Genomic DNA, 23,392 nt, shown 5'->3' with positions numbered 1-23,392 from the left:
CGCCGTCTCTCCAACTCCGCCGTTATTCTCCCTGACATGTCGTCGTTATCACAGATTAACGGCGTTGCGGTGACGCCGTATAGCGCGCACACTCGCGTGCAATTCCGTCGTAGCGCTTCCAACTTCCTCTGTATAAAAAAACCCGCCCCTTTCTTAGCCCGAACTCTTTACTGAGAGAGGGCAAAATAAGCCTCAATTTCGCAGAAATCTCGCCGGAATCTCCAGATCCGGCGGTGAAGCCTCCTGTAAATCTCACTCCTTCGAGATCCATCGTGCTCACCCTCTTTCTCCGGGAACTGAGTCGTTCTCCGGCGGGTCTCCGCCGGAAGGAAGTGGTGGTGAAGTCTCGTTTCTTTCTTCGTCGTTGTTCTTGCGAGCGTCTTGCAAAGCCCTAGTTGTTGATGGGGTTTTCTCTCTACCCGATCAAGACTTCGACGCGTCTTCTGTGGAGTACCAGCTTCTTCCGTCATAAGACCATCTGTTTGATCGCCTTCTTCTCCTTCTTCTTCTAAATCGATCTAGATCCCCTTTCGTTCGATCGCCGATAGATCGAGAACTGAGGGAGAAGTGTAAATAGACGACCGATCGCTCCCGATTCAAGGTAAGAAAATGAGTTCCCGCCGTCTGATCTTCGATTCGTCTTCCTCTTCCACCTCCCGCGGCCGCTTGATCTTCTTGAGCAGTCCGAGCTCGGTCTTTTCAGGTACTGGTTATGACCTCTTGTTGATTTTTGGATTGGGGGTTCCAATTTATGGTTTATCAGCGTATTATGTTGGAATCACAAGGGGTGAAATCGGTGCTGATGGGCGCAGGGCACGATGCCAGCAAGAGACCACGGTTTTTCACGTCGCAGGACGAGATCTACGAGGAGTATTACGAGGAGTTCCAGCCGGAGAAGAAGCGCCGCCTCACTTCGGAGCAGGTATGAACGAAGCAAAAAAACCTGTATCATTGTACCTAACTGCCCATTGGTTGTCACTGTGGGCCCAACATGTGGCGGCCCATGATTATATATCTTTGCATTCCTGAATCTGCTTTATGTACTTTGCACCAAAAGTTTTTCTGGTTTCCGTTGTCATTTAGCCATCGATAGAGAGGAAGAGGACAAAATAATCGAGACTATTGTTTGCCGACTAAACAAGAAACTAGAAAAACGTTACTTTTGCTGGTAGTAAAGTTGATTGGAGCTTAGTTCCTTGTTACCATATAGAAAGTTAATTTCTTTCAAATAAAATTATATAATAAACCTCAATTGTTTGAAATTCGTTGCTGATTTTCCTTGTTTACTCGAGCATTCAATGTTATTTAATTTGTGAAAGAGAAAAAAATGTAAAAGAAATACTATAGGGCTTTGCTTGTCCCCACCTCTGAAATTTCAATTTCAATTTTAATTAATTGAAGTGGTTCTATTAGTATGAGTTTTTCACAATCTGAAACAAAGCTGTCTGCGTTAATTTATATCAAATTGGAACTGAATACAAACTATAGGGTCTTCTTCTCTGAAATTGATGGAACAAGTGATTTTCTTGTACAAAAATATAATTTTTATGAGACTGGGAAATTGTTTTGGATGTCTGATTGCGAAGATATGGCGGAATTAATTTCTTTTACTTTAAAGTTCAAATTAGGCTATAAAAATTAGTTTTGCTTGAACACCGATCGAGAGTATATTGTTTTGAATTAACAAATAGATATGCATGTTGGAGCGGAGCTTTGAGGAGGAGAACAAGCTGGAGCCGGAGCGCAAGAGCGAGCTTGCTAAGAAATTAGGGCTACAACCGAGGCAGGTGGCGGTGTGGTTCCAGAACCGTCGTGCCCGGTGGAAGAACAAGCAGGTGGAGAATGACTACGATTGTCTGAAGGCCTCTTATGATGCGCTCGTCCTCGACCATGATGCCGTTCGCAAGGACAACGAACGCTTGCGTTGTCAGGTGAATTATTCCTCTCTCTCTCTCTCTCTCTCTCTCTCTCTCTCTCTCTCTCGCATCTGTTTCAGTTCATTCAGCTTGTAATTTACAACTTGTTAACATGTTTACTTAGATTGTTAATTTTTTTGGTAAATTCATGAGAGACAAGGTCAAACCACTATAGTGATCACAAATCAAATCATACATCTTTCGTTTGTTGGGTTAGTTTTGTATTTAGAAGAACTACGGCTTGTATCATCTGGTCGTTTAGGCATAGTCATCACCATCCACAGTAGCTGTAAAATGACTGTAATAGCCTTATTTTGTCAACTTAGATACTGTTTTATCTTTTTTAGTAGGTCGCAAGTGGATACCTCGTCAGCTGATTGGTTGCTCCGCTCAACGTGCTGTATATACACGGCAACACATATGAAATTTAGAAACAGTAGGACTCATCACCATATTAGGTTACTAAAAAATCTAGGATTTAGTCCAGGTCAGAACTTATCATCTAGTGATGATAATTTATTCTGTTGACACTGTATTTGAAAATAGAAAAAAGTCAGGCTTGTCATATTACTGAATTAATAACCCAAAAGGCATGGCTGGCACTTCGTTCTTCTTTATTTAATGAGTCATGTTAGCTGAATGTCTTTGTCACCCTAAGAGGAATCCTTGGATCTATTCTTGATGGTCTGATTCTAGCTTCACCACTGTTGATCATCAGTTAGAGACAAAAATCCTTGGTGCTCGATTTTTGTCTAAAACGACATTCCAACTGCTGATCTGGACACCAGGCAAAAAAAAAAAAAACCTGTCTTTTCCTCATTACTTGATTGAGCAGAGCTCTATCTTGCTTTGGATTTAGGATGACTTTTTGATCTATTTAACGGGACTCCCATCAATCTTGTTGAAATATCACCTCTCTGTAAGGGACCGACAAGAGGATGTGCTCCAAATCCTCTCAATTCAAATTGATAAAAGTCTACACTCAATTCAGTTAATTATGCTTCCAATAATTAGTCGAACTACCAAAAAGGAAGTTTGATAACATATGGACATTATTCATCTCACATAACTTGCAGGTGAGCTTTCTACTGGAAAAGTTGCAAGCAAATGATCAGCAAGGGGCATCTGGAGTCACCGTTCTGTCGCCAGATGATCAGGCAGCATTGGGTGCTGATCCGATGGCCCTGAATTTCCAGAAGAAGGTGGACGACCTCCTGAGCACAGGAAGTGGCGCACACGCAGCTGCGACAACCATCGGAGAGCCTCATCTCCTTGTGGAGGAGTCCTTGCTCCCGGAAAGTGGCCACCCTGTTGGACCATCAGACGCTGGCACCCATTCTGAGGACGACATTAGCAATGAGGGCTGCAGCTATTATCCCAACAGCGTCTTTACAAATCGTCAGCAACTGCAACAGCAAGATGTGCAGTTGGATGAATGGCTGGGTTGTGTGGAAAGCATTTTCTTCCACTAGGAAATACGATCGTATTCAGTCATGATTAGTGTCGATGAGTTGATCTGTGTTGTTGTACGTGTGTAATAATACTTGTTGTACAATGCGTGGGGATCATTATATGTTTGGACTGCATGCTACCGAGTGCATAAGACCTCAATGGCTCGTTTGTGTTGAACATTTGTCCTAAGAAGGTTACTTTGCCACTGTTACTGATTGTTGTCCATCTTGATCATAATCTTTGTTCTTTTATCAAATCCAATTATCCATATCATAAGTATTATCATGAGTATTTAGAGTCCACTAAATGAATCATAATCAGGTTTAGCATGCCTTGACAATTTGAGTTAATCGTTTTAATAAATTAATGAAGCATAGTCTATGACCAAGTATGATGTAAGATGATTCATCAATTAGTTGTCACAGAGAATCTGAAGGAACAAAGGCATACTTTCTTCTCTTGAGAATTAGTGAAACCACATTCAATACAAAAGGATTGAAATCAAAATCCAGCATCTGATATGGATTTGGCACATCAACTAAATTTGCCAATAGAAAGAAATATAACAGACATATGAAGTTCATGTATCCCTACTACTTCTAATCCATGACAAGTACCCACCAGGCGAACTACTATCCAAAGACACTGGGAGTTTTCCTTTATTGTTAGTCCACTGCCAGATTTTTGACTCTGAGAAACTCTCACCTCTACTTCCTAAACCCAGTTTATTCCTCTCTAAAACCTTCATGATGTTTGTATGATTTTCATTCAGTCGCCTGGTTCCCTTTGCGTAGCCATTCGTGACATGAACACTGTTTAGAGAAACTTGGAGATTCGTCGCAGCGACAACATATTGATAAGAGCCCATGGAAAAGCACCTCCTTGTAGCATTATTGCTAGTCTCTCCTTCCTCCCTTCCTACAACGCCAACAGCAATGCCGCCGCCACCATCAACAACACCTCTAGTGCCAAAGTTCTTGAATTTTCCTAGCCTCACTGAAAACACTCTCTTTTCCATGTTAGTTTCAGGGGCTTCTGATTCTTGTGGAAATTCATCCTCTTCCCCTGGCAACTCAAAATCGAAAATTGGATTTTCAATCGGGAGGCCGGGCACGAAGAGTGCCCCTCGGCACAGAGGGCAAGTAGAATTAGAAAGTAGCCATGTGTCTATGCAATTGATGTGGAAAGCATGGCCACACGTCGGCAAAAGCCTGAGCTTGTCTTCCTGAGCAAATTCACAGAGGCAGACGGCACAATCAAATGGCTCCTTGGATCCAATGATCTCCCTGTAGAAAAAGACTGGCAGTGCATCAATGTAAGTCTGGTCAAGGCCTGAGTCATGGAGGTGGAAGAGTTGCCGAAGCTGCCGTTGGAGTGCATCGGATCCAGCGACTTCTGCAGCGTCTGGTTGGCCGCTCGAGTGCTGGAAGGAGCTGGGAAAAGAGTGCTTCTTGATGACGAATTTCAACAGTAGGTGGAGAAGACCAGCAATGAAGACTACAAGAGCAACAATGACTATGATGAAGAGGAGTACTGGGCTTATCCTACTGCCCGGTGAAGATGGTGCCGGTGAGGACTCCGATGATGCAACTGGCAGTGAATCTCTCAGAAAGGTACTGAAATTATGCGAAGATTGGTTCTTGGCCTCAGAGATGAGATCAGGAGCTCTTATTGATCTATAGGAGACAGGCATTCTCCTTCCCCAATCTTGGACCAAATCCAAGTCATTTCACCACTTCCTCGAGACTAGAAAGATCATAACCTATTGAAATCAGAAGGCAATTCGTAAACCAAAAGTCCAATAACCAAATTAAAAAATTAGGAAAGAAACACTTCAAAAAAGGCTAGCACCGAAAGGAATGGCACGAAGGCAAGAATCTGGGAAAGAAAAAGGCAGTAGTTTGTCGTAAAGTAGCGAAATCCAAACCAAGGCCCAATCGAACGAAAGGAAGAAAAAAAAAATTGGAAATGATGCGGGAAGTAAACAAAGCAAGAAAGATTAAGCACTTTCGAACCTTTCGAGGTCAGATCCAGTCACGGTATTCGAAGAACCCTCGCTGCTACTCCAGGAGAAAAAAGTTCAAACTATCGCTGCAGCAACTCAGCGAAGAGGGCGAGATCTGGGGAGGCAAAGGACCAAACTTTGATGCGAGAGTAACCTCCAGATTGGCTTCTTCTGCATCACGCGGTGGAAGAAACAGATTTGCTTAGGGTTGCAGATTGTCTTCTGCTGCTCTGCTCGCGTCGCGTCGCGTCGCGTCGATCTCCACCGGTTGTTTTTCGGGATTCAGAGAAGAACAGCTGTCTCTCAGTGGCATTTTCCAAATTCTTCCTGCACAGTTTGGAAATGGCATGTGAGGCCCCACAAAATTTATTTATCGTTATCAAGGGACTGTTTTGATAACATGCTCGATCATCAATTTGCCTCTCTTTTTGTTTACAGTTTGCAAAATGAACTTATCTCTTAACAAATTCCAACTATAAGAACAAAGAACTCCAATTGCCACTGGTGATGCTGGACACCCTGCACTTTCCGAATTTACGGATGGCCGATCTATAAAGACGTCCACCTAGGTTAACAAAAAAAACTTCAATTGCAAATTCCAATTTCGAACCTTAAAAAATTGGCAGCCATGAGTTCACGATGAGCCCATTACCTTGCAGTGACTGTGACACCACGAGCAAGCGGCCACCTACATAATTGTGAACTCGAGCTCGCTTAGCCGGTCGTGACTCGTGATAGATAGATACAGAATTCCTTTTCTTTTTCTATGTTTCTTTCTTTTCTTCCTTATGAAATCATGACATCATTATTCTGTGATCTCACGGATTCGAATTACAGAAACAATTTCTCACAATATAAGATTAAAATACATATAATAAATTATTCACTGAGACTCCATATTAGGATAAACTTTATACACTAGACTATCTTTTTCTCCTTCTTTATCTTTATCTTTTTGCCTTTCCAGAGCATTTTTTTACTATTAATTTATTTGCCTCCTTCGTTAAACTAACTAATATAAATTGAAAAGAAACTCATAATATGATTAAAAAACTTATTTGATGTAACAAAAATGAACTTGGAATGTCACACCCCAGGGTGTAATTTTTCACACGCCAAAAGGTGTCCAACTCGACGACACTAAATAACAGTATTAAAAGAAACCTAAAAAAAAAACGTAGTTGGAATTCATCAAATTATCCTTATTTCCATGTCTACCCAATGGATTTAGTTGGAATTCAATTCAAAAATTGGTTCGGTCTTTTTTTTAAAAAAATTCATCACTTAACATCTAATATCACAAATTTTGAGAAATGCTAAATGATCCAAATACATTATTTACCCATGAAGCGTTCTAAACAATCCAAAATTCATAGTCGAATTTAATAGACCGTAGCTGGAGTCAGTGCCTGTGGACTGCCACTGCAGACAATTATGGGATGGAATCTCTCACCAACCTATTAATGTGCAGGAATTTGTAGGGCCAGGGGAGCAGCAATCCAGTTCATCATTAACACTAACACAATCATTGAGCTGTAGTGAGAGTGAGTTGTGATTGTCAATCTGTATTTGAGAATTCCCAGCAGAATGATGATCTTAAAGTTTTTTTTTTAATGCTAATGATTAAGAAACGAAATGACAGAATGAAAAATTTCCCTATTAGGAGTGATATCAGCAGGATTCTCAGTCAATTATCGCTAGAGATTCTTACTCAATAATTAATTATTGATAGCTCTCCACAGCTGATATGATCCCCCTTGCTTCTACATCTTTTCTAAGCGTCAGGTGCTTTTAGAGCCATTGGTGAAGTCGAGCAAAACTACAGCACATAGAACTAGAGCTGTCAGACGGGCCAATCCGTGGCGGGACGGGTCGGCCCGTGACGCGCTAACCATTTGACGGGGCGGGGCGGGACGGGTCAACCCGTCAACTTGGCGGATTGGGAAATTTCTAACCCAACCCATTCTAAGGCGGGTTGCGGGTTTGGCGGGCCAACCCGCGGACCCATCAAAAATTTTTAAAAAAATTAAAAAATATTTCATATCTTCAACATTTTACTTTGAAAAAGTTTTCTACAATTAAATGTATACTTAAACATGTATTTTAAATATAAATGAACACAAATGAATACTTATGTTGGATGAAAAATACTATTTTTATTTCAAAATTATAACAAAGAAAGATAATAAATTGACTTAAAACTTAGCTTACATGTGTTTTTCAACCCGCGGGCCAACCCAAGCCCGAGCGGGCCGACCCGCGCGGGTTGCGGGCCTAGGCGGGTCGGCCCACGACGGACTTGGGTTGATAAAATTCTAACCCAACCCGCTTAAATTGTTTGGCGGGGCGGGCCAACCCGACGGACCCAACCCAAATTGACGACTCTACATAGAACTTAGTAAACTAAAAGTGTTCCGTCGAAGAGACCAAAAATCCTGATAAACAAATTGAAAGTAAAAGACTCTAGAATTTAAGGGTGCGTTTGGTTCAGGGTTATCCTTGATAATCTTGATCATTCATCCAAGGTTATCAATGAAAATCTTATTTGGTTTAGATAATCGATGATTCCCAAGTAATGTTTTATGCTTGACATGAAAATAAAAGGGGCATGTAACTCGGAATCGAAAAACCTTGGAAAATTGAGATTTTTCTTGATTCCGGGGTTAACGAAATTTTTTTATTCAAAATACCCTCGAATAAGAGAAAAATGTGATAAAAATAATATAAAGAAAAAATAAATAAATAAAATAAAATTTTTAAAAAATATATATATAAAAAATAGAAAAAAATTTAAAAAAAATAATAAAAAATGGTGAAAAAAATAAAAAAACATAAAAATAGAAAAAAGAAAAAACGTAAAAATTTTTTAAAAAGATAAAAAAACGTAAAAAATAATTAAAAAAACATTAAAAAATTTAAAATATATATTAAAAAATAAAAATAGAAAAATATATAAAAATTTTAAAAACAAAAAAAAATAAAAAATATATTAAAAACATTAAAAAGTAAAAAAACTTTAAAAAATTTAAAAAATAAAAAAACAAAAAACAAAAAAAAAACTGAAAAGAAATAATAAATAAATAAATAAAACACACATAAAAATAAAGAAAATGTAAAAAAAGAAAAAATAAAAAAACATAGAGTTTAATAATAATATATATGGTTGATTTTGTAACTAAGGGTAATATAGTAAAATATTAAACTATGTTATTTATTAAAACCTTCAAACAAACAAATTTTTGTTGCATTACCTAGGTTGAACAAAGAACATTTGGTTATATTTTATTCCCCATAATCTTGGTTATGTGATTACTTGGTAATCACATAACCAAGATTATACATGATAACTTGAATCAAACACACCCTAAAAATTAGTTTCAATTCCTAGCTAGTCACAACAATGTTGATTATCAGAGGAACGTTTGAGTTCCTGATCCTTAAACATCTATGATCTCCGAAGTAATCTTTGATTAAGGATAATGGACCGGCTGGGTTAAGCCTCGGAGATTGGATTTGGTATTTGGACCTTGTAAGGTAGCACTCAGGAAACAGAGTCGGAGTTGTACAGTGTTTGAGAAATTGGATTGGAGTTTTATGGCACTCGGGAGATCGGATTGGAGTTACAAAGCTTGGGAATCAGAGTCAAAGTCTTATGTAGCGTTTGGTATATGGGTATGGGAATAAAGAATTGGATTCATTCCTAAATCTTATGTTTAGTTATGAGAATGTAATCAAGATTTTGGAATGAAATTCCAAAAAATAGATATTGATGAAACTCACCTCCTCCCTTGGGTTTTGATATAAATGGGAATGAGAATTAAGTTTTGGATGAAAATATCCTTAATATATTTGTTCAATTTTTCTTTCATATCACTTTTTCACTCTCTTTGTTCTCTCTCATCATACTTTCTCTCTCCTTGTTTTCTCTCATTATTCCAAAGGCTAGTAGCCGCCCGTGATTTACCTCCTCCATGTTGGCCCTGGGACGGGTTGGCAGGGCGTTGGGGGCGAGCGTATTCGCCTTTTGCCATCATACTTTCTCTCTCCTTATTTTCTCATCAAACTTTTTCTCTCACCATACTTTATTTCTCATCATATTTTTTTTTCTCTCCTCATTCTCTCTCATTACACTTTCTCTACTATTTTCTCTCTTACCACATATCCTCTCCCATCACACACTCTCTCCTCATTTTCTCTTATCACACTTTCTCCCTCTTCATTCATTCTCATAAAACTTTCTCTCTCATCACACTTTCTCTCCCATTACACACTCTTTCCTCATTTTTTCTCATCACACTTTCTCTCTCATTATTTTCTCTCATTATATTTCTCTCTCCTTAATCTCTCCCATCACACACTCTCTCCTCATTTTCTTTCATCACACTTTCTCTTTTTATTTTTTTCCATCACATTTTTTCTCTCATCATATTTTTCTCTCACATTCAACTTTCTCTTACATTTAATTTTTTTCTTTTATTTTCCTCTAAGGGTAAAAAAAGAAATTTAGGTTCATTCTGATAGAAAATATTCAGCTAACCAAACATTATTTTTTAAGAGTGATATCCATGTTCATACTCATTCTTATTTCATAATACTATGATTCTCATTCACATTCCGATTCTTAGGGGAGAACCAAATGCTACCTTACAGTGTTCAAGAGATCGAGTTTTAAGTATTCCAGGGCTCCGGAATCAGAGTCGAAGTTGTACAATATTCAGGATATTGGGTTTGAAATTATAGGGCACTCAAGAGATCGGGTTCGAAGTCTTACAATGTTGAAGAATAGGGTTTAAAGTCTTGTAGGGCTCGGGAATTAAAGTCGCAGTCAAGAAGTGGTCGAGAATTAGGTCTATGAACCAATGACACTCTACTTTAGATGCTAGCGCTCAAGAAATCAGCTCAAATCCAACAGCTCACCGTACCATATGTTGGAAATATGAATAGAATAAAGAGCATGGAGAAGAAGAGACTCTATTGTACATAGATTTTTAGACCCACATTGGGAGTCTCTTGACTTTATTGTTGGTTTAAATTATAACACATGTATTGATGTCATAGATATATGTATGGGTAGAGACTCTCTCTCACGCGTGGGTGCGCAGGGGAGTGCAAAGGCCCAAATTTGCACTGAACCAAGTTGACTCATGTGTGAGTACGACCTGCACATGTCGAATTCTAGACCAATCGACGTAAAATTTATCCAAAAGAATGAACCAACATTTTACCACCTGAATTTCTTTTTTGCTACATGCTCAAGAGTGTAAAGGAAGCATTAATATGAAATTAATGGTGATTCCATAACGTCTTGACATTAATGGCAACATTAAACTCATTAATTGTGATTTTGTAATGTCTCAGCATTAATGACGATATTAAACTCATTAATAATGATTCTGTAACGTCTCGACATTAATAAAGACATTACACCAATTAATGGCGATATTAAATCTAGCATTAAATGATCATAATTTGGTCATTTATTACAAGCAAGGTGAAAGCTCTTATATAAGAAGGCTAGATCTTGAGCAAAGGAGAAAGTAGTAGAAGATAAGTGAAAGCAAAAGCGAAAGCGAAAGCGAAAGCGAAAGTGAGAGCAATAGCAAAATAATTCCTCCATCGTCGTTCCATGATTCTTTTCTCTCAGTCGTACATCCGCTCGGCTGAACTACTTGTGATAACACTCAAGTGCGTTCTCAGTTCACCATGAACAACCATTGTTTGGTTGTGTGCGTGGTTCTGCCATTATATTATGAGAAACAAACGATCCGAGAGAACCTCGAAGCACAGCCAGAGGTGGAGTGAATCTGTTTCAAGGAATCTATTCCTCGACGAATTCCTTTCCCGATTTGGCTGCACACTCCATTGACTCTGCGATTAGGACCACCAGAAGCTTGACAGAACCAGCCCCGCCGACAGCCTAAGATTAGCTGCTCAGGTTTTCACAATAGATAAGTTAGAATTGATTTTGTATCATTTTAATTTAGTATTTTGTCCCTAAAATCTCCAGCAGATTGTTTAACAATCTTGAAATAGATTTGATTTTGTTGAGATGACCATAGAATAAAGTGTTGAGGTGCAACATACTCAACACATGAAGGTCCCCTCCGCTTCGATTGGAACTGTGTCAATCAACCATAGGGAAAGACCAGAGAAGTTCACTGGATTGAACTTCAAGAGGTGGTAACAGAAGATACTCTTCTACTTGACCACACTCAATCTTGCTCGGTTCTTGACTGAAAACCCTCCTAAGCATGCCGAGGATGTTGATATTTATACCATCAGTGCAGTAGAGGCATGGACTCATTCTAAGTTCATTTGCCAAAATTACATCCTTAACTACTTTGCTGAGTCACTATACATTGCGTACAGTACGAAGAGAACAGTTAAGGAGCTGTGGGAGTCTTTAAACAAGAAGTACAAAACAGAGGATGTAGGTCCAAAAATTTATTATGGGTCAATTTCTGGACTACAAGATGGCTAACTCCAAGATAATGATCAGCCAAGTCTAGGAGCTTCAGGTGATCTTGGACGAGATCCACTGAGAATGGATGGTTTTGAGTGAAACCTTCCAGGTGACTGCTATCATTGAGAAGTTGCCTTCCGGCTGGAAGGACTTCAAGACCTACCTGAAGCATAAGCAGAAGGAGATGAACGTGAAAGAACTTGTGGTTAGACTTCAAATTGAAGAAGACAACAAGAGTTTGGAGAAGAAATTGTTCTCTCAAGCTACTTTGAAAGCCAACGTGGTTGATCATAGTCAAAAGTCAACAAGATTTCTAACATGGGACCCAGAGGAGGCATAAGTAAGAAATTCTCTAAGTCCTTTAACTGTGATCGAATAGGTCACAAGTCTTTAACATACAAAAAAAAATAAAGAAGTAACAAGAGGTCAACTTGAACTAGGGACAAAAAATGGATGACCCCTACGCCGTGGTCTCTGAGTTGAACTTGGTGGGTTCAAATCCACTACAATGGTGGATCGATACTAAAGTCACCAGACATATCTGCTGTAATAAGGAGCTGCTCCATAACTTTGAAGAAGTCAATGGAGACAAGTTGTTCATGGGGAACTTAATAACCTCAGACATCATAGGTCAAGGAAAAGTGGTGCTGAAGACGAACTTGAGCAAGGACCTTACTCTGAACAATGTGTTATATGTTCCAAAAATTTAGAAGAATCAAGTGTCTGTATCACTGTTAAGCAAGAATGACTTTCTCATTATTTTTAAGTTAAACAGAGTTGTATTATCTAAGAATGGAATGTTTGTAGGAAGAGAATATATATCTGATGGGCTATTCAAGCTCAATATAATGACCATTGAGCTAAGATAAATAAAGATGAAAGTTCTTCCACTTATATACTTGAGTCTTCATGTTTGTGGCATGGTAAACTAAGATATGTTAAATACTATGTGTTGTATAGATTAATAAACATGCAAAGCATACTTACATTCCACCTTGGCCCAAAATACAAATGTGAGACTTATGTTGAAGTGAAAATGACTAGGTCATCCTTTCAATATGTTGAGAGAAGTAACGAACTACTCGAGTTAATTCACACTAGCATATGCGACCTCAAAGGTACACCAACACATAGTGGGAATAAATACTTCATCACTTTTGTTGATGATATCACAAAATATTGTTATGTGTGTCTTCTCAAAAGTAAAGATGAAGCCATAGAGAAATTTACTCTCTATAAGAATGAGGTTGAAAATTAACTTAATAAAAAGATTAAGGTAGTTCAAAGAGACCAAGGCGGTGAATATGTATTATCGTTCACTGAGTTGTGTGTTAAACATGGGATCAAACACGAAACAACAACTCGTTATACTCATAAAAAAAATAGTGTTGTTGAGCGAAAAAATCGCACTCTAAAGGAGATGATGAACACTCTTCTATTAAGCTCTAGAATGCCAGAATTCATTTGGAGGGAAATTATGTTAACAGCTAATTACCTTTTAAATAAGGTGCTCTGGAAGAAAATAGATAAAAATTCTTATGAGTTAAGGAATGAAAGACAACCGTCGTACAAATATTTACGAATGTGGGGGTGTTTTATCAAAATTTTAGTACCTAATCCGAAAAGGATTAAGTAGGACCAAAGCCTGCTGATTGCATATTTATTGGATATGCACACAACAATAGTACGTATTAATTTTTTGTGTATGAGTCATAAATACCGGATATACACAAGAAATCGATAATAGAATCAAGGAATGCCTCATTCTTTGAGCATGTATTTCTGTATTAGACCCGAAAAGATGCTAGCTCCTCAAAATGAGCATATGAAACACAAGAAGAAGAAGATTATGAGGAACCAGTCGAGGTTAAACTTAGATAGAGTAAAAGAGTTTGGGGGGAAAAATCCTATGGAATGGATTTATCACTTTCATGTTGGAAAGTGAGCCTCATAGTTACTCAGAAGCAGTAAGTTGTTCTGATGGACCTCATTGGAGAGAGACAATTACATCTATGATAAAATTCATCTTGTAAAATCACACTTGGAAACTTGTAGATCTTCTTCTGGGAACTAAACTACTAGGTTGTAAGTTGATTTTCAAGAAGACAATAAAGTCAGATGGCATAATTGATAAGTATAAGGTCATATTGATAATCAAAGAATACCAACAATGAGAATCCCATAATTACTTTGATACGAATTCTCCGGTGTCAAGAATAACTTCCATTAGAGTTTGTTGGCTATTACTGCTCTATGGAGCCAAGAAATACATCAGATGGATGTAAAGACAACCTTTCTAAATGAAAATTTAGAAGTGGAAATCTACATGGAGAAACTTGAAGGGTTTTCTGTGTTAGAATAGAAAATAAGGTTTGTAGATTAGTAGAGTCATTATATGGTTTAAAACAAGCACCAAAGCAGCGATATGAAAAATTTGACAATGCCATGAAAAAATGTGGATTCAAGATTAATGATTGTAATAAATATGTCTACATAAACTCATAGAGAATGACTATGTCATCTTGTGTTTTTATGTAGATGACATATTCATCATTGAGAGTAATAATAAGTTAATCAAATTTACTAAAGATATGTTGAACTCAAAATTTAACATGAAAGACATGGACATAGCTAATGTGATTCTAGAAATCAAAGTTCTTAGAACAACAGAAGGACTTGTTCTTAGTCAGTCCCATTATATGGACAAGATTCTTGAGAAATTCACTAAGGGTGATACTGCATTGGCATGAATGCTGATAGATACAAGTCAACATCTATCAAAAAATCAAGGAGAAAGTATATTAAAGATAGAGTACTCTAGAGTTATTGGAAGTCTGATGTACCTGATGAATTGTACATGATCAGACTTGGCCTGCATAGTAAGTAAACTGAGTAGATACATGAGTAATCCTAGTGTTGAGCATTGGAAAGGGATAACAAAAATACTGAGGTACTTGAGGTATACTCATGAATATAGACTATACTATACAAGATATCCTGCTATGATCGAAGGATAGAGCGATGTGAGTTGGATATCTGATATAAAAGACTCTAAGTCTGTGAGTGGATATATGTTCACTATTGGAGGTACAACAATTTTCTAAAAATATTCTAAGCAAACTATAATAACTAAATCCACAATGGAATATAAGTTTGTAAGTCTTGATAAATGCTGTGAAGATACTGAATGACTACGACAATTATTAGAAGATATTCTGAAATAGCCAAAACCTGTACCGACAATTTGTGTACATTGTGATAGTCAATCAGCACTCGGTCGGGCATAGAGCCATCTGTATAATGGTAAGTCTAGACATATACGTTGTAAACATAATACAATTAGACAACTACTCTCAACGGGAGTTATCACTGTTTACTATGTGAAGTCAAAAGATAACCTAATAGATCCATTAACCAATGGGTTAAACAAAGAGTGAATTGCAAATTCATTGCGAGGGATGAGCTTGATGGTGATAAGAAATGTTAGTGCAAAGGAAACCCAACCTATGCAGACTAGAGATCCCAAGAATTAACTTCAAAGGGATAACATAATTATCCGACAAAGTTGCTCACTATGGGGGGGATAACCCAATGTACCAGTGAAGGATGGAGGTTGAGCACATGACTTTTAATGATCTAGTAGAGTAATGATAAATACTCTTAAGAGATCACCTATGTGAGAAAGAAATGGAGCCGCTTCAAAGAGAATTAGAGGTATAATTCTTAGAGTTTCTCACAGAACTAAGCGTGTTTATGGCCAAGAACGAACATACTCATGAGAATTGAGTTGTATCAGGGAGAGCCATTGGTGAGATATGCCAATGCTTATATAGATGACAGAACAGTTAAGGATATCATGTCTATTGTCAGCCAGTATGTAAACAGATCTTTATAAGGAAAGGTTCAAAGGGTAAAATATACGTATCTTATACTTGACTCAACTGCTAAATGCTATCATATACCCTGTTTTTTATTCATGTTGGGGATTGTTGGAAATGTGAATGAAATAAAGAGGTAGATAAGAAGAGACTTTATTGTGTATGAATTTTTAGACCCACATTGGGAGTCTCTTGGCTTTATTGTTGGTTTAAATTATAGCACATGCATTAATATTGTGGGCATATGCATGGTGAGAGGCTCTCTCTCACATGTGGGTGCACAAGGGGGTGCAAATCCAGGGCCTAGATTTGTATTGAACTAAGTTGACTTGTGAGCGCATATGACCTACGCGTCCAATGTCGGACAAGTCAAGACAAAATTTGCTCCAAAGAATGAACCAACGTTTTGCCACCTTAATCTCTTTTTGCTACCTGCTCAAGAATGTAACGAAAGCATTAATATGAAATTAATGACGATTCCATAACGTCTCGACATTAATTGTGATATTAAACTCATTAATGGTGATTTCGTAACATCTCAGTATTAATAACGACATTGAACCCATTAATAATGATTTCATAATATCTTGACATTACTGAAGACATTAAATCCATTAATGGTGATATTAAACTTAGCATTAAATGACCATAATTTGGTCATTCAGGTAAGGTGAGAGTTTCTATATAAAGAGACTGATCTTGAGCAAAAGAGATAGTCGCGAAAGATAAGCGAAAGCGAGAGCAATAGCAAAAGAATTCCTTCACCATCGTTCTCCGATTCTTTTCTCTCAGTCATGTATCCGCTCGACTGAACTACTCATGATAGCACTCAGGTTCATTCTTAGTTCATCACGAATAATTAGTGCTTGGTTGTGTACATGGTTCTTGTTGGTGCGGTTTGCACTAACGATTTAACCCAGGTTTTGATGAATGACAAATCAGGTTAAGTTAGCTTGTTGTTGTCTAACACTCTGATCGAGTATGCAGGAAAAGTCCAGACAGGTCGACGGGCTGACCAGATGTCTGGCGAGAAGTCCAAGCGGGTCGACGGGCTGACCGGACGCTTGGCGAGAAGTCCAGCTAGGTCGACGGGCTGACCGGATAGCTGGCGAGAAGTCCAAGCGGGTCGACGGGCTGACCGGACGCTTGGCGAGAAGTCCAGCTAGGTCGACGGGCTGACCGGACGTCTGGCAAGTAAGTAAGGTAAGTCACTGGAGGGGAGTGACAGCGAGGACGCGTCCGGGAAGGGAAAGTCACTGGAGGGGAGTGACTGCGAGGACGCGTTCCCGGGAAGGGAACATTAGGCGCCGATCCGGCTTAGATCCATTTCGGATATCTAAGTCGAGATCGTGACTAGATTCCGGCCTCGGAAGACTGAATCTAAGTCATACTTTGCTTATCTATAAAACTGCGCTAACAATCTTTGGGTACATTTTCCTGACTAACCTTTTCTTGCAGGAGAAGGACTTTCGGAGAAAGGTAGTCCGGGCGCCCGGAAGGCAAGTTTTATCCCGATTGCGCGCCGCCACGTGGAGCTCACCGGTTGACTCTACGTCATCCTGGCGCCTGGAAGGGATCCGGGGCGCCCTGAGCTTCATATAAAAGAAGGGGCAAGGGTAGAGCTTCAACAAGAACTTAGAATCCAAGATCTGCTGCTCTGTGCTCTTGCGACGCCACGAAAAGCTCTCCGACTCAGTGCTAGTTTTGTTTTAATTCTATTGTCGGTATTTTCTTTATCTGTCAATTCTTGTACTTAACTCTGTAATATTCGAATTGATAGTGATTGCCCAACGAAAGTGGTCAAGGACCACGGACCTTCGAGTAGGAGTCATCACAGGCTCCGAACGAAGTAAAAAAACATCTGTGTCTATTTTACTTTTCCGCTGCGTTTAAACTCGTTGTTTTTCGAATCGATATTCACCCCCCCTCTATCGAATCTAACGGTCCTACAGTTCTACCATTGTATCAGAAACAAATGACCCGAGAGAACCTCGAAGTACAACCGAAGGTGGAGCGAATCTGTTTCAAGGAAACTGCATTGAGCGTAGACCTCGACATCTTCCTCGATGAATTCATTTCCCGATTCGGTTGCGCACTACATCGACTCTGCGACTTAGACCACCGGAAGCTTGGCAGAACCAACCCCGCTGGCAGCCTATGATTATCCACTGAGGTCATCACAACAGATAAATTAAAATTAATTTTGTATAATTTTAATTCAATAATTTTTTTTCTAAAATATTCGATAAATTGTCTAACACTATAAAGGGGAAATTCTAGGAGAATGTTAGGTGCAATAACAATAATGATGAGTCTTATTGTTCATAATCAATGGAGCTTTACCACGAGAGAAGATTGCAAGGTCGTTGTGGAATGGAAAAGTAATCGGGTACGATGATCGTTGTGAAAGAAGAATTTAAGTATGAACATTGTTACATAAAACAACAGTTGTAAAAGAAGGACAATAATTAGAAAACTGAATAGGCTCATTCTGAAGGGGAGCTTTATCGCAACGATAAAGTTATTATTACGTGACCAAAAGATCATGGATTTGAATCCTGAAAATAATCTCTTGTAAAAAATAAGATAAGACTGTATACAATGGATCCTAAAATTCTATGCATCAAACTTTTTTTTCAATTGGCTCACTCTCATAAAATTATCGAGAAAATTACATTTTCAGTCCTATAACTTGTATCTTTTTCAATTTTAGTCCTGTTATGAGTAAATTTACGTTTTTAGTCCTGTAACTTGTAATATTTTCCAATTTCAGTATTTTTTCCTCCAAAATTGAAATTTTTCAACAGAAAATGTCTAGTTTGTGGTTGGAATATAAAAAGCACATGGGTCGTAAAAAAATCAAAATCCCCAAATTCAATTTACAACTCATCATTTTTTGTTGAAAAATTTCAATTTTAGAGGAAAAAGGACTGAAATTGAAAAATATTATAAGTTACAGGACTAAAAATATAAATTGACTCGTAACAAGACTAAATTATAAGACTAAAAACATAATTTTCTCTATAATTATCTCTCTCATTTCTACTATCTTCTCTTCTCGTTAATTCACTTAAGCATCAAGGATATTGCCAGGACTAGACTGACACCTTCTGACTTTGAACTTGAATTGACTTTGAATAGGAATCCGTCCACTTGGTATGGAGAAGATGTGGAGCACTTGGCCATCAACGTCCAACAAATACTCTGGGAGTTTTTGAATTCTGCCATATCAATCTCGTCCAATTGTTTGCTAATCTGAATGGCTGCTCGAGGTAATTACTACAAGACATGGATGTTTTGGTTTCATTTGTTATAAAGTAATGATGAGGATTTAATTTTCTACAAATCATAACTTTTGGCAGGCTCGAATGTCAGAGGCTTTGTTTATGCTTATGCATAGCTTTTTTGAAGATTTATATTTATTACTGAGTGGAATCTGTAATTGCTATATTTTGGGTCTAAAAAATACCGTTTAGTATCTTTTTGAAGTCATTAGGCAATTTTTTTATTATTTTTAGTCATTTGAATTTTTATGATATTTAAAGTATTTTTATAAGTCGGGTATTTATTGTTTAAGGTTTGTCCATATAAATGTCTTATTTAATCATTTGAGACATTCTCCTTTATTATAGAATAAAATTTTATTTTTTGGAAAACCTCAAAGACGATGATTTCTCTTTGTTTTCGACAATTTCTCTTCCTACATTCTCCTTAAGAAGAAGAGATTATCCCCTTCTCATCAATCTGTAGAATAATCTTGTCTGACGTCAAGTAACCACTATTGGCAAAGATGTTTAAGTTTGATATAGTTTCAGTTCCACACTTAAGTAATGAACTCACAAGTTACATATTTCTATAGAATTGCAATGTAGTTCCATAGCATAGTTGTGAAGAGTTTTCATGTCTACCATCTCAACACATGAATCATTGGGCACCTCGGATTCAATTCCTTGTAGCTCACTTCATAAAAGCATTGGACAGGACAATACTATCGATAGATCATGCATCTATAGCAAGCAACATCTTTCTTGCTATGCAACACTGTCATGGCTTAGATTTGTTGTTGGATCAGGCTGAGAATAGCCCAAGAACAATCTTCTTAACTTGAGGATTTTATGATCATTTGGTTATAAATTAAACAAAAATACCTTTACAGAGTGTTTTTACTAGTTGGATTAGATTGCCCTCTCATTTGCAATTTAACCGAGTCAGAGCAGAGGGCTAAAAGCCACTTAAAGTCGATCTTCAAATCGCATTGTCCTCCTCTGTGCCAGCATAATGTGCTGTTTGCCATTGTTTTCGTGGAGCTCAATGTAGAATCATGAATCATCACTTCTTACTAACCTGATGCTCTTCTTCAACCAAATTATAGGAGATTTTTTTATAATAAACAGGATAGTAAATTTTTATACTTATTATTATAAGATATAAGATATTGATCTGGCATAGAGACCATTGCTCGGGACCATAGAAGAGCTCATTACGATTGGAAGATGCAGCTTAATTTAGTAAGAAAGAAAAGTTGTTTTTGTGTATCTGTAGATATCATAACATAATCCTGGCTAACTTTACATGGCCTTTGCCATCATCCAATTGATTTCCTGCAGAATTCCTCCTTTCATCACTAACAATGGACTTGGTGTCTTCTCCATTTACACTGCATCATCATGTCAGAAATTTTTAGGGAAAAAAAAAAAAACTGGAAAGCTAAAAGAAAAGAGCAGTGATGAGGGATACTGATGATTATGCACTGTTCATCGAATTGATTGCAGAAATTTCATGTTCAGTATTGTGTTATAATGCGATCTTTTTGGCTCCATTATTTTAGGACCTACCACAACACCATCAGCATGAGGTAGAGAGTTCCTGCAGAGAGAACTATAGTTGAATCTCTCTTTATCAAATCATACTCGCCTTTAAGAAAGAAGACTAAAGAGAGTGAGTGGCATTGGGTCTTTAGCTTTTGGGCTTACTTTTGGGATTCCCTGCGTGCTTGATGGACAAAAAGAGTGCAGAACGCAGTGGAGGTCCCTGTCAAAGGGGTCATTCCGTGACAGGATGGGTCGGTCCGTGACAAGCCAACTATTTGACTGGGCGGGACGGGTCAACCCGTCAACTTGACGGATTAAGAAATTTTCAATCCAACCCAAACTAAGACGGATTATGAGTTTAGCGGGCTAATCCACGGGCCCATCAAAATTTTTTAAAAAATTAAAAAAATATTTCATATCTTCAAAGTTTTACTTCAGAAAGATTTTATCATTCATATGTATTCATAAACATGTATTTTAAATATAAATTGATACAAATGAGTATTTTTATTAGATGAAAAGTATTATTTTTATTTTAAAATTATAAAAAAAAGATGATAAATTGGCATAAACTTCACTTACATGTGTTTCTCAACCCACGGGTTAACCCAAGCCTATCGCGAGCCGACCAGCGCAGGTCACGGGCCTAGGAGGGTCAGTCCGTCAAGAGCTTGGGTTGATAAAATTTCAATCCAATCTATTTAAATTATTTGACGGGACGAACCAACCCGACGGACTCAATCCAAACTGACGATATATATATACATAGCAAAGCAAAGCATTAACATCTCTCTCTTTTTTCTTCTAGAACATGAGAAGAAAAAAAAACTACTCTTCTTTTACTAATTTGGAAATATGTCAGGCACGAGGGAATCTAACAAGGTTGGGTTGCTTCTCATTCTCTACCAACTTCCCTGATTGAATATGTTCCCCATTGATCATGAACTTAGAAGTACACTGGAGAATGCATAATGAACAACTAAATACAGAAGGGGATGAAAGAAACATAAACACACAAATCACATCATTGGAGTATACAAGAGAGAAAATTGTATAAAGAATGAATTAAAGGATGGCCCCTAATGCCCAAGATGTGTGTGTTTTTAGCATATTGGAATCTATCTAGCTACGAACCCGTTTTAAATGACTAGTTGCTTGGCCTCTTAACTTTCATGAGAAGGTGAGCAGCAAAAGTGGTCGAGAATCCAGATCCTTCAACCTTCAGTAGATTACCTGTTCACATGTTTATGTATTTACATGTGGCCTTATGCCCTTATGTTCAAACACCTCATGATGCTTTTTATGTGCACTAAAATCTTTCGAACTTGGTGTCTATTTGCATCTGATTTTTTCGGCGACTTTTCATAATGCACCCTTTAGCAAGGTCCCTAATGTAGTGTTTCTAAAACTCGATCGAGCATGTTGTCGAACCAGATTGCCAATGGCCAATGGGTTAGTTGCTTGTGTATTTTGCAAGCCAAAACACATTCTCAAGTATCACTGTTTTTTTGGGAATTGCAAATTTTCAGAGTACATTGTAGTCTTCAGATGGCCAATGGTCATTTACACAAAATGGAAGCATTTGCAGTAACTTTCGGAACAACCTCAAGATTACTGTCAAGCATGCAGAAAGTGAAGAAACACATGCAAGAGACTCATAATTCACACTGCTCGAGCAACAGGACCTAAGCAAAACAACAAAAAGAAAATTAACTCTCATCAATGGCAGAGCAGAGCAGAGCAGCTTGACCAGACCAGAAGCAATGGATCAGTGTGAGATCTAGAACCTGTCATCAGTTATTGTGGCTTCTATGCTTCCTTCTCTTGTTTGGTAGAGACGAGGAGGAAGACGATGAGGTTCCTGAGTCCCTTTTGGCCGGACTAGTTACTCCACCCTTTCTGAGCCTTCTTTCTACAACAACTCTTCATAACGTTCGGTAGCAATTTGAAATCCTCTCCTAAATTAAAGGCCAAATTTCTGCGTTGAGCCTAGAGCCATCCATCGATTAAATTACAAATTATATACCATTTCTATTAGTTACCTCTGTTAGCCCAGTGAACCACGATGCTGCGATCGTAGGAGCAACAATGGCTAGATCTTGCGTCTCGTTGACTGCACAGATTATAACAGCAACTGCGAGTGCCGATGGGGAATGACTCGTGATGTCGATCTCTGTTGCAACAAATTAAGACTTCAGATCAAAAAAGCACTGCAGGTTTTATTGCTGAGGTTAACTCAGTTATTACCCTGCATCGAAGATAATATGATTTGTGCAGCCTTAGAAACTAAGGGTTTTGCTCTTTTACTCGATGGATCAACCTGGAGAGCAAAGAAGTTGATGAAGGTGAAGGGAGTCACGGCACGAAGCCTCCAATCTAACGCAGCGAGCACGAGAAGCCCCATGCGAAGCACAGTACGAGGCTCGAAGATGAACTTTGCACCTTCGACTTGTACGATTAACACAGCTTAATTAATGCATGCACAACTGAAACAAACATATTCAAACGAAAAGTTGAGAAGAATAATTCTGAAATAAGTAGAATTAAACAATCTCATATCTGATGCAGATGTTGTTTAGCTGGAGTTCCATAATACCTACTCCATTCACAATCAAATATCTTAATCCTCAAGGTTTACTGAAAGCATAATTTAGTCAGTATCAACATACATTCTGTCTCAGAATTCCCTGTAATTAACCTCTCCAACAGACCTTACTGTTTGTTTCAGGCTATGCAAGTCTTGAATGCCCACAGCAACACGTGCAACATAGACAAAGAATAATCTTCTCAATCAATGGCGCAGTGAGGATCTTCAACTGCTTTGGATGGTTGTTGTTGTTGTTATGTGACTGTACTTTCTGTGATCT

At 38.1% G+C, this 23,392-nt stretch overlaps 3 protein-coding genes across 4 annotated transcripts; 1 reads left to right on the top strand and 2 right to left on the bottom strand.

Annotated features, from left to right (window-relative positions):
* The first annotated feature begins 100 nt into the window (after positions 1-100).
* On the top strand, positions 101-3,581 carry LOC122046618 (homeobox-leucine zipper protein HOX16-like). 2 transcript variants are annotated; one of them, XM_042607397.1, is made up of 4 exons: positions 101-703; positions 813-922; positions 1,692-1,931; positions 2,993-3,581. In XM_042607397.1, the coding sequence occupies exons 1-4, from the start codon at positions 610-612 to the stop codon at positions 3,386-3,388; spliced, it is 840 nt and encodes a 279-aa protein (XP_042463331.1). In that variant the 5' UTR covers positions 101-609; the 3' UTR covers positions 3,389-3,581. The 2 variants fall into 2 exon arrangements, with proteins under 2 accessions (XP_042463331.1, XP_042463330.1); XM_042607396.1 differs by having other exon boundaries at positions 102-703; positions 786-922.
* A 218-nt stretch (positions 3,582-3,799) lies between these two features.
* On the bottom strand, positions 3,800-5,695 carry LOC122046617 (RING-H2 finger protein ATL47-like). Its single transcript, XM_042607395.1, has 2 exons — positions 5,384-5,695; positions 3,800-5,130 (listed from the first exon to the last, which is right to left on the bottom strand). Exon 2 carries the CDS (start codon positions 5,059-5,061, stop codon positions 3,949-3,951), a length of 1,113 nt encoding a protein of 370 aa, XP_042463329.1. The 5' UTR covers positions 5,062-5,130; positions 5,384-5,695; the 3' UTR covers positions 3,800-3,948.
* Positions 5,696-22,241: 16,546 nt separating this feature from the next.
* Positions 22,242-22,977, bottom strand: LOC122049364 (cyclin-D1-1-like). The gene is made up of 3 exons (XM_042610757.1): positions 22,773-22,977; positions 22,568-22,698; positions 22,242-22,483 (listed from the first exon to the last, which is right to left on the bottom strand). Exons 1-3 carry the CDS (start codon positions 22,927-22,929, stop codon positions 22,451-22,453), a joined length of 321 nt encoding a protein of 106 aa, XP_042466691.1. The 5' UTR covers positions 22,930-22,977; the 3' UTR covers positions 22,242-22,450.
* Between the last annotated feature and the right edge of the window lie 415 nt (positions 22,978-23,392).

This window comes from Zingiber officinale, chromosome 2B, assembly GCF_018446385.1.
Source record: "Zingiber officinale cultivar Zhangliang chromosome 2B, Zo_v1.1, whole genome shotgun sequence".
Classification (NCBI taxonomy): Eukaryota; Viridiplantae; Streptophyta; class Magnoliopsida; order Zingiberales; family Zingiberaceae; genus Zingiber; species Zingiber officinale.
This window is presented reverse-complemented; position numbering and strand designations above follow the sequence as displayed.

Excerpts from the sequence above, each read along its gene's own strand:
- LOC122046617 (XM_042607395.1), bottom strand. The coding sequence starts at position 5,061 with ATGCCTGTCTCCTATAGATCAATAAGAGCTCCTGATCTCATCTCTGAG.
- LOC122046618 (XM_042607396.1), top strand. The coding sequence starts at position 610 with ATGAGTTCCCGCCGTCTGATCTTCGATTCGTCTTCCTCTTCCACCTCC. Across the intron at positions 704-785 it reads TCCGAGCTCGGTCTTTTCAG|GGGTGAAATCGGTGCTGATG; the intron begins GTACTGGTTATG and ends TGGAATCACAAG. Across the intron at positions 1,932-2,992 it reads ACGAACGCTTGCGTTGTCAG|GTGAGCTTTCTACTGGAAAA; the intron begins GTGAATTATTCC and ends CATAACTTGCAG.
- LOC122049364 (XM_042610757.1), bottom strand. The coding sequence starts at position 22,929 with ATGGGGCTTCTCGTGCTCGCTGCGTTAGATTGGAGGCTTCGTGCCGTG. Across the intron at positions 22,699-22,772 it reads CATATTATCTTCGATGCAGG|AGATCGACATCACGAGTCAT; the intron begins GTAATAACTGAG and ends TTGTTGCAACAG. Across the intron at positions 22,484-22,567 it reads GGTTCACTGGGCTAACAGAG|GAGAGGATTTCAAATTGCTA; the intron begins GTAACTAATAGA and ends CCTTTAATTTAG.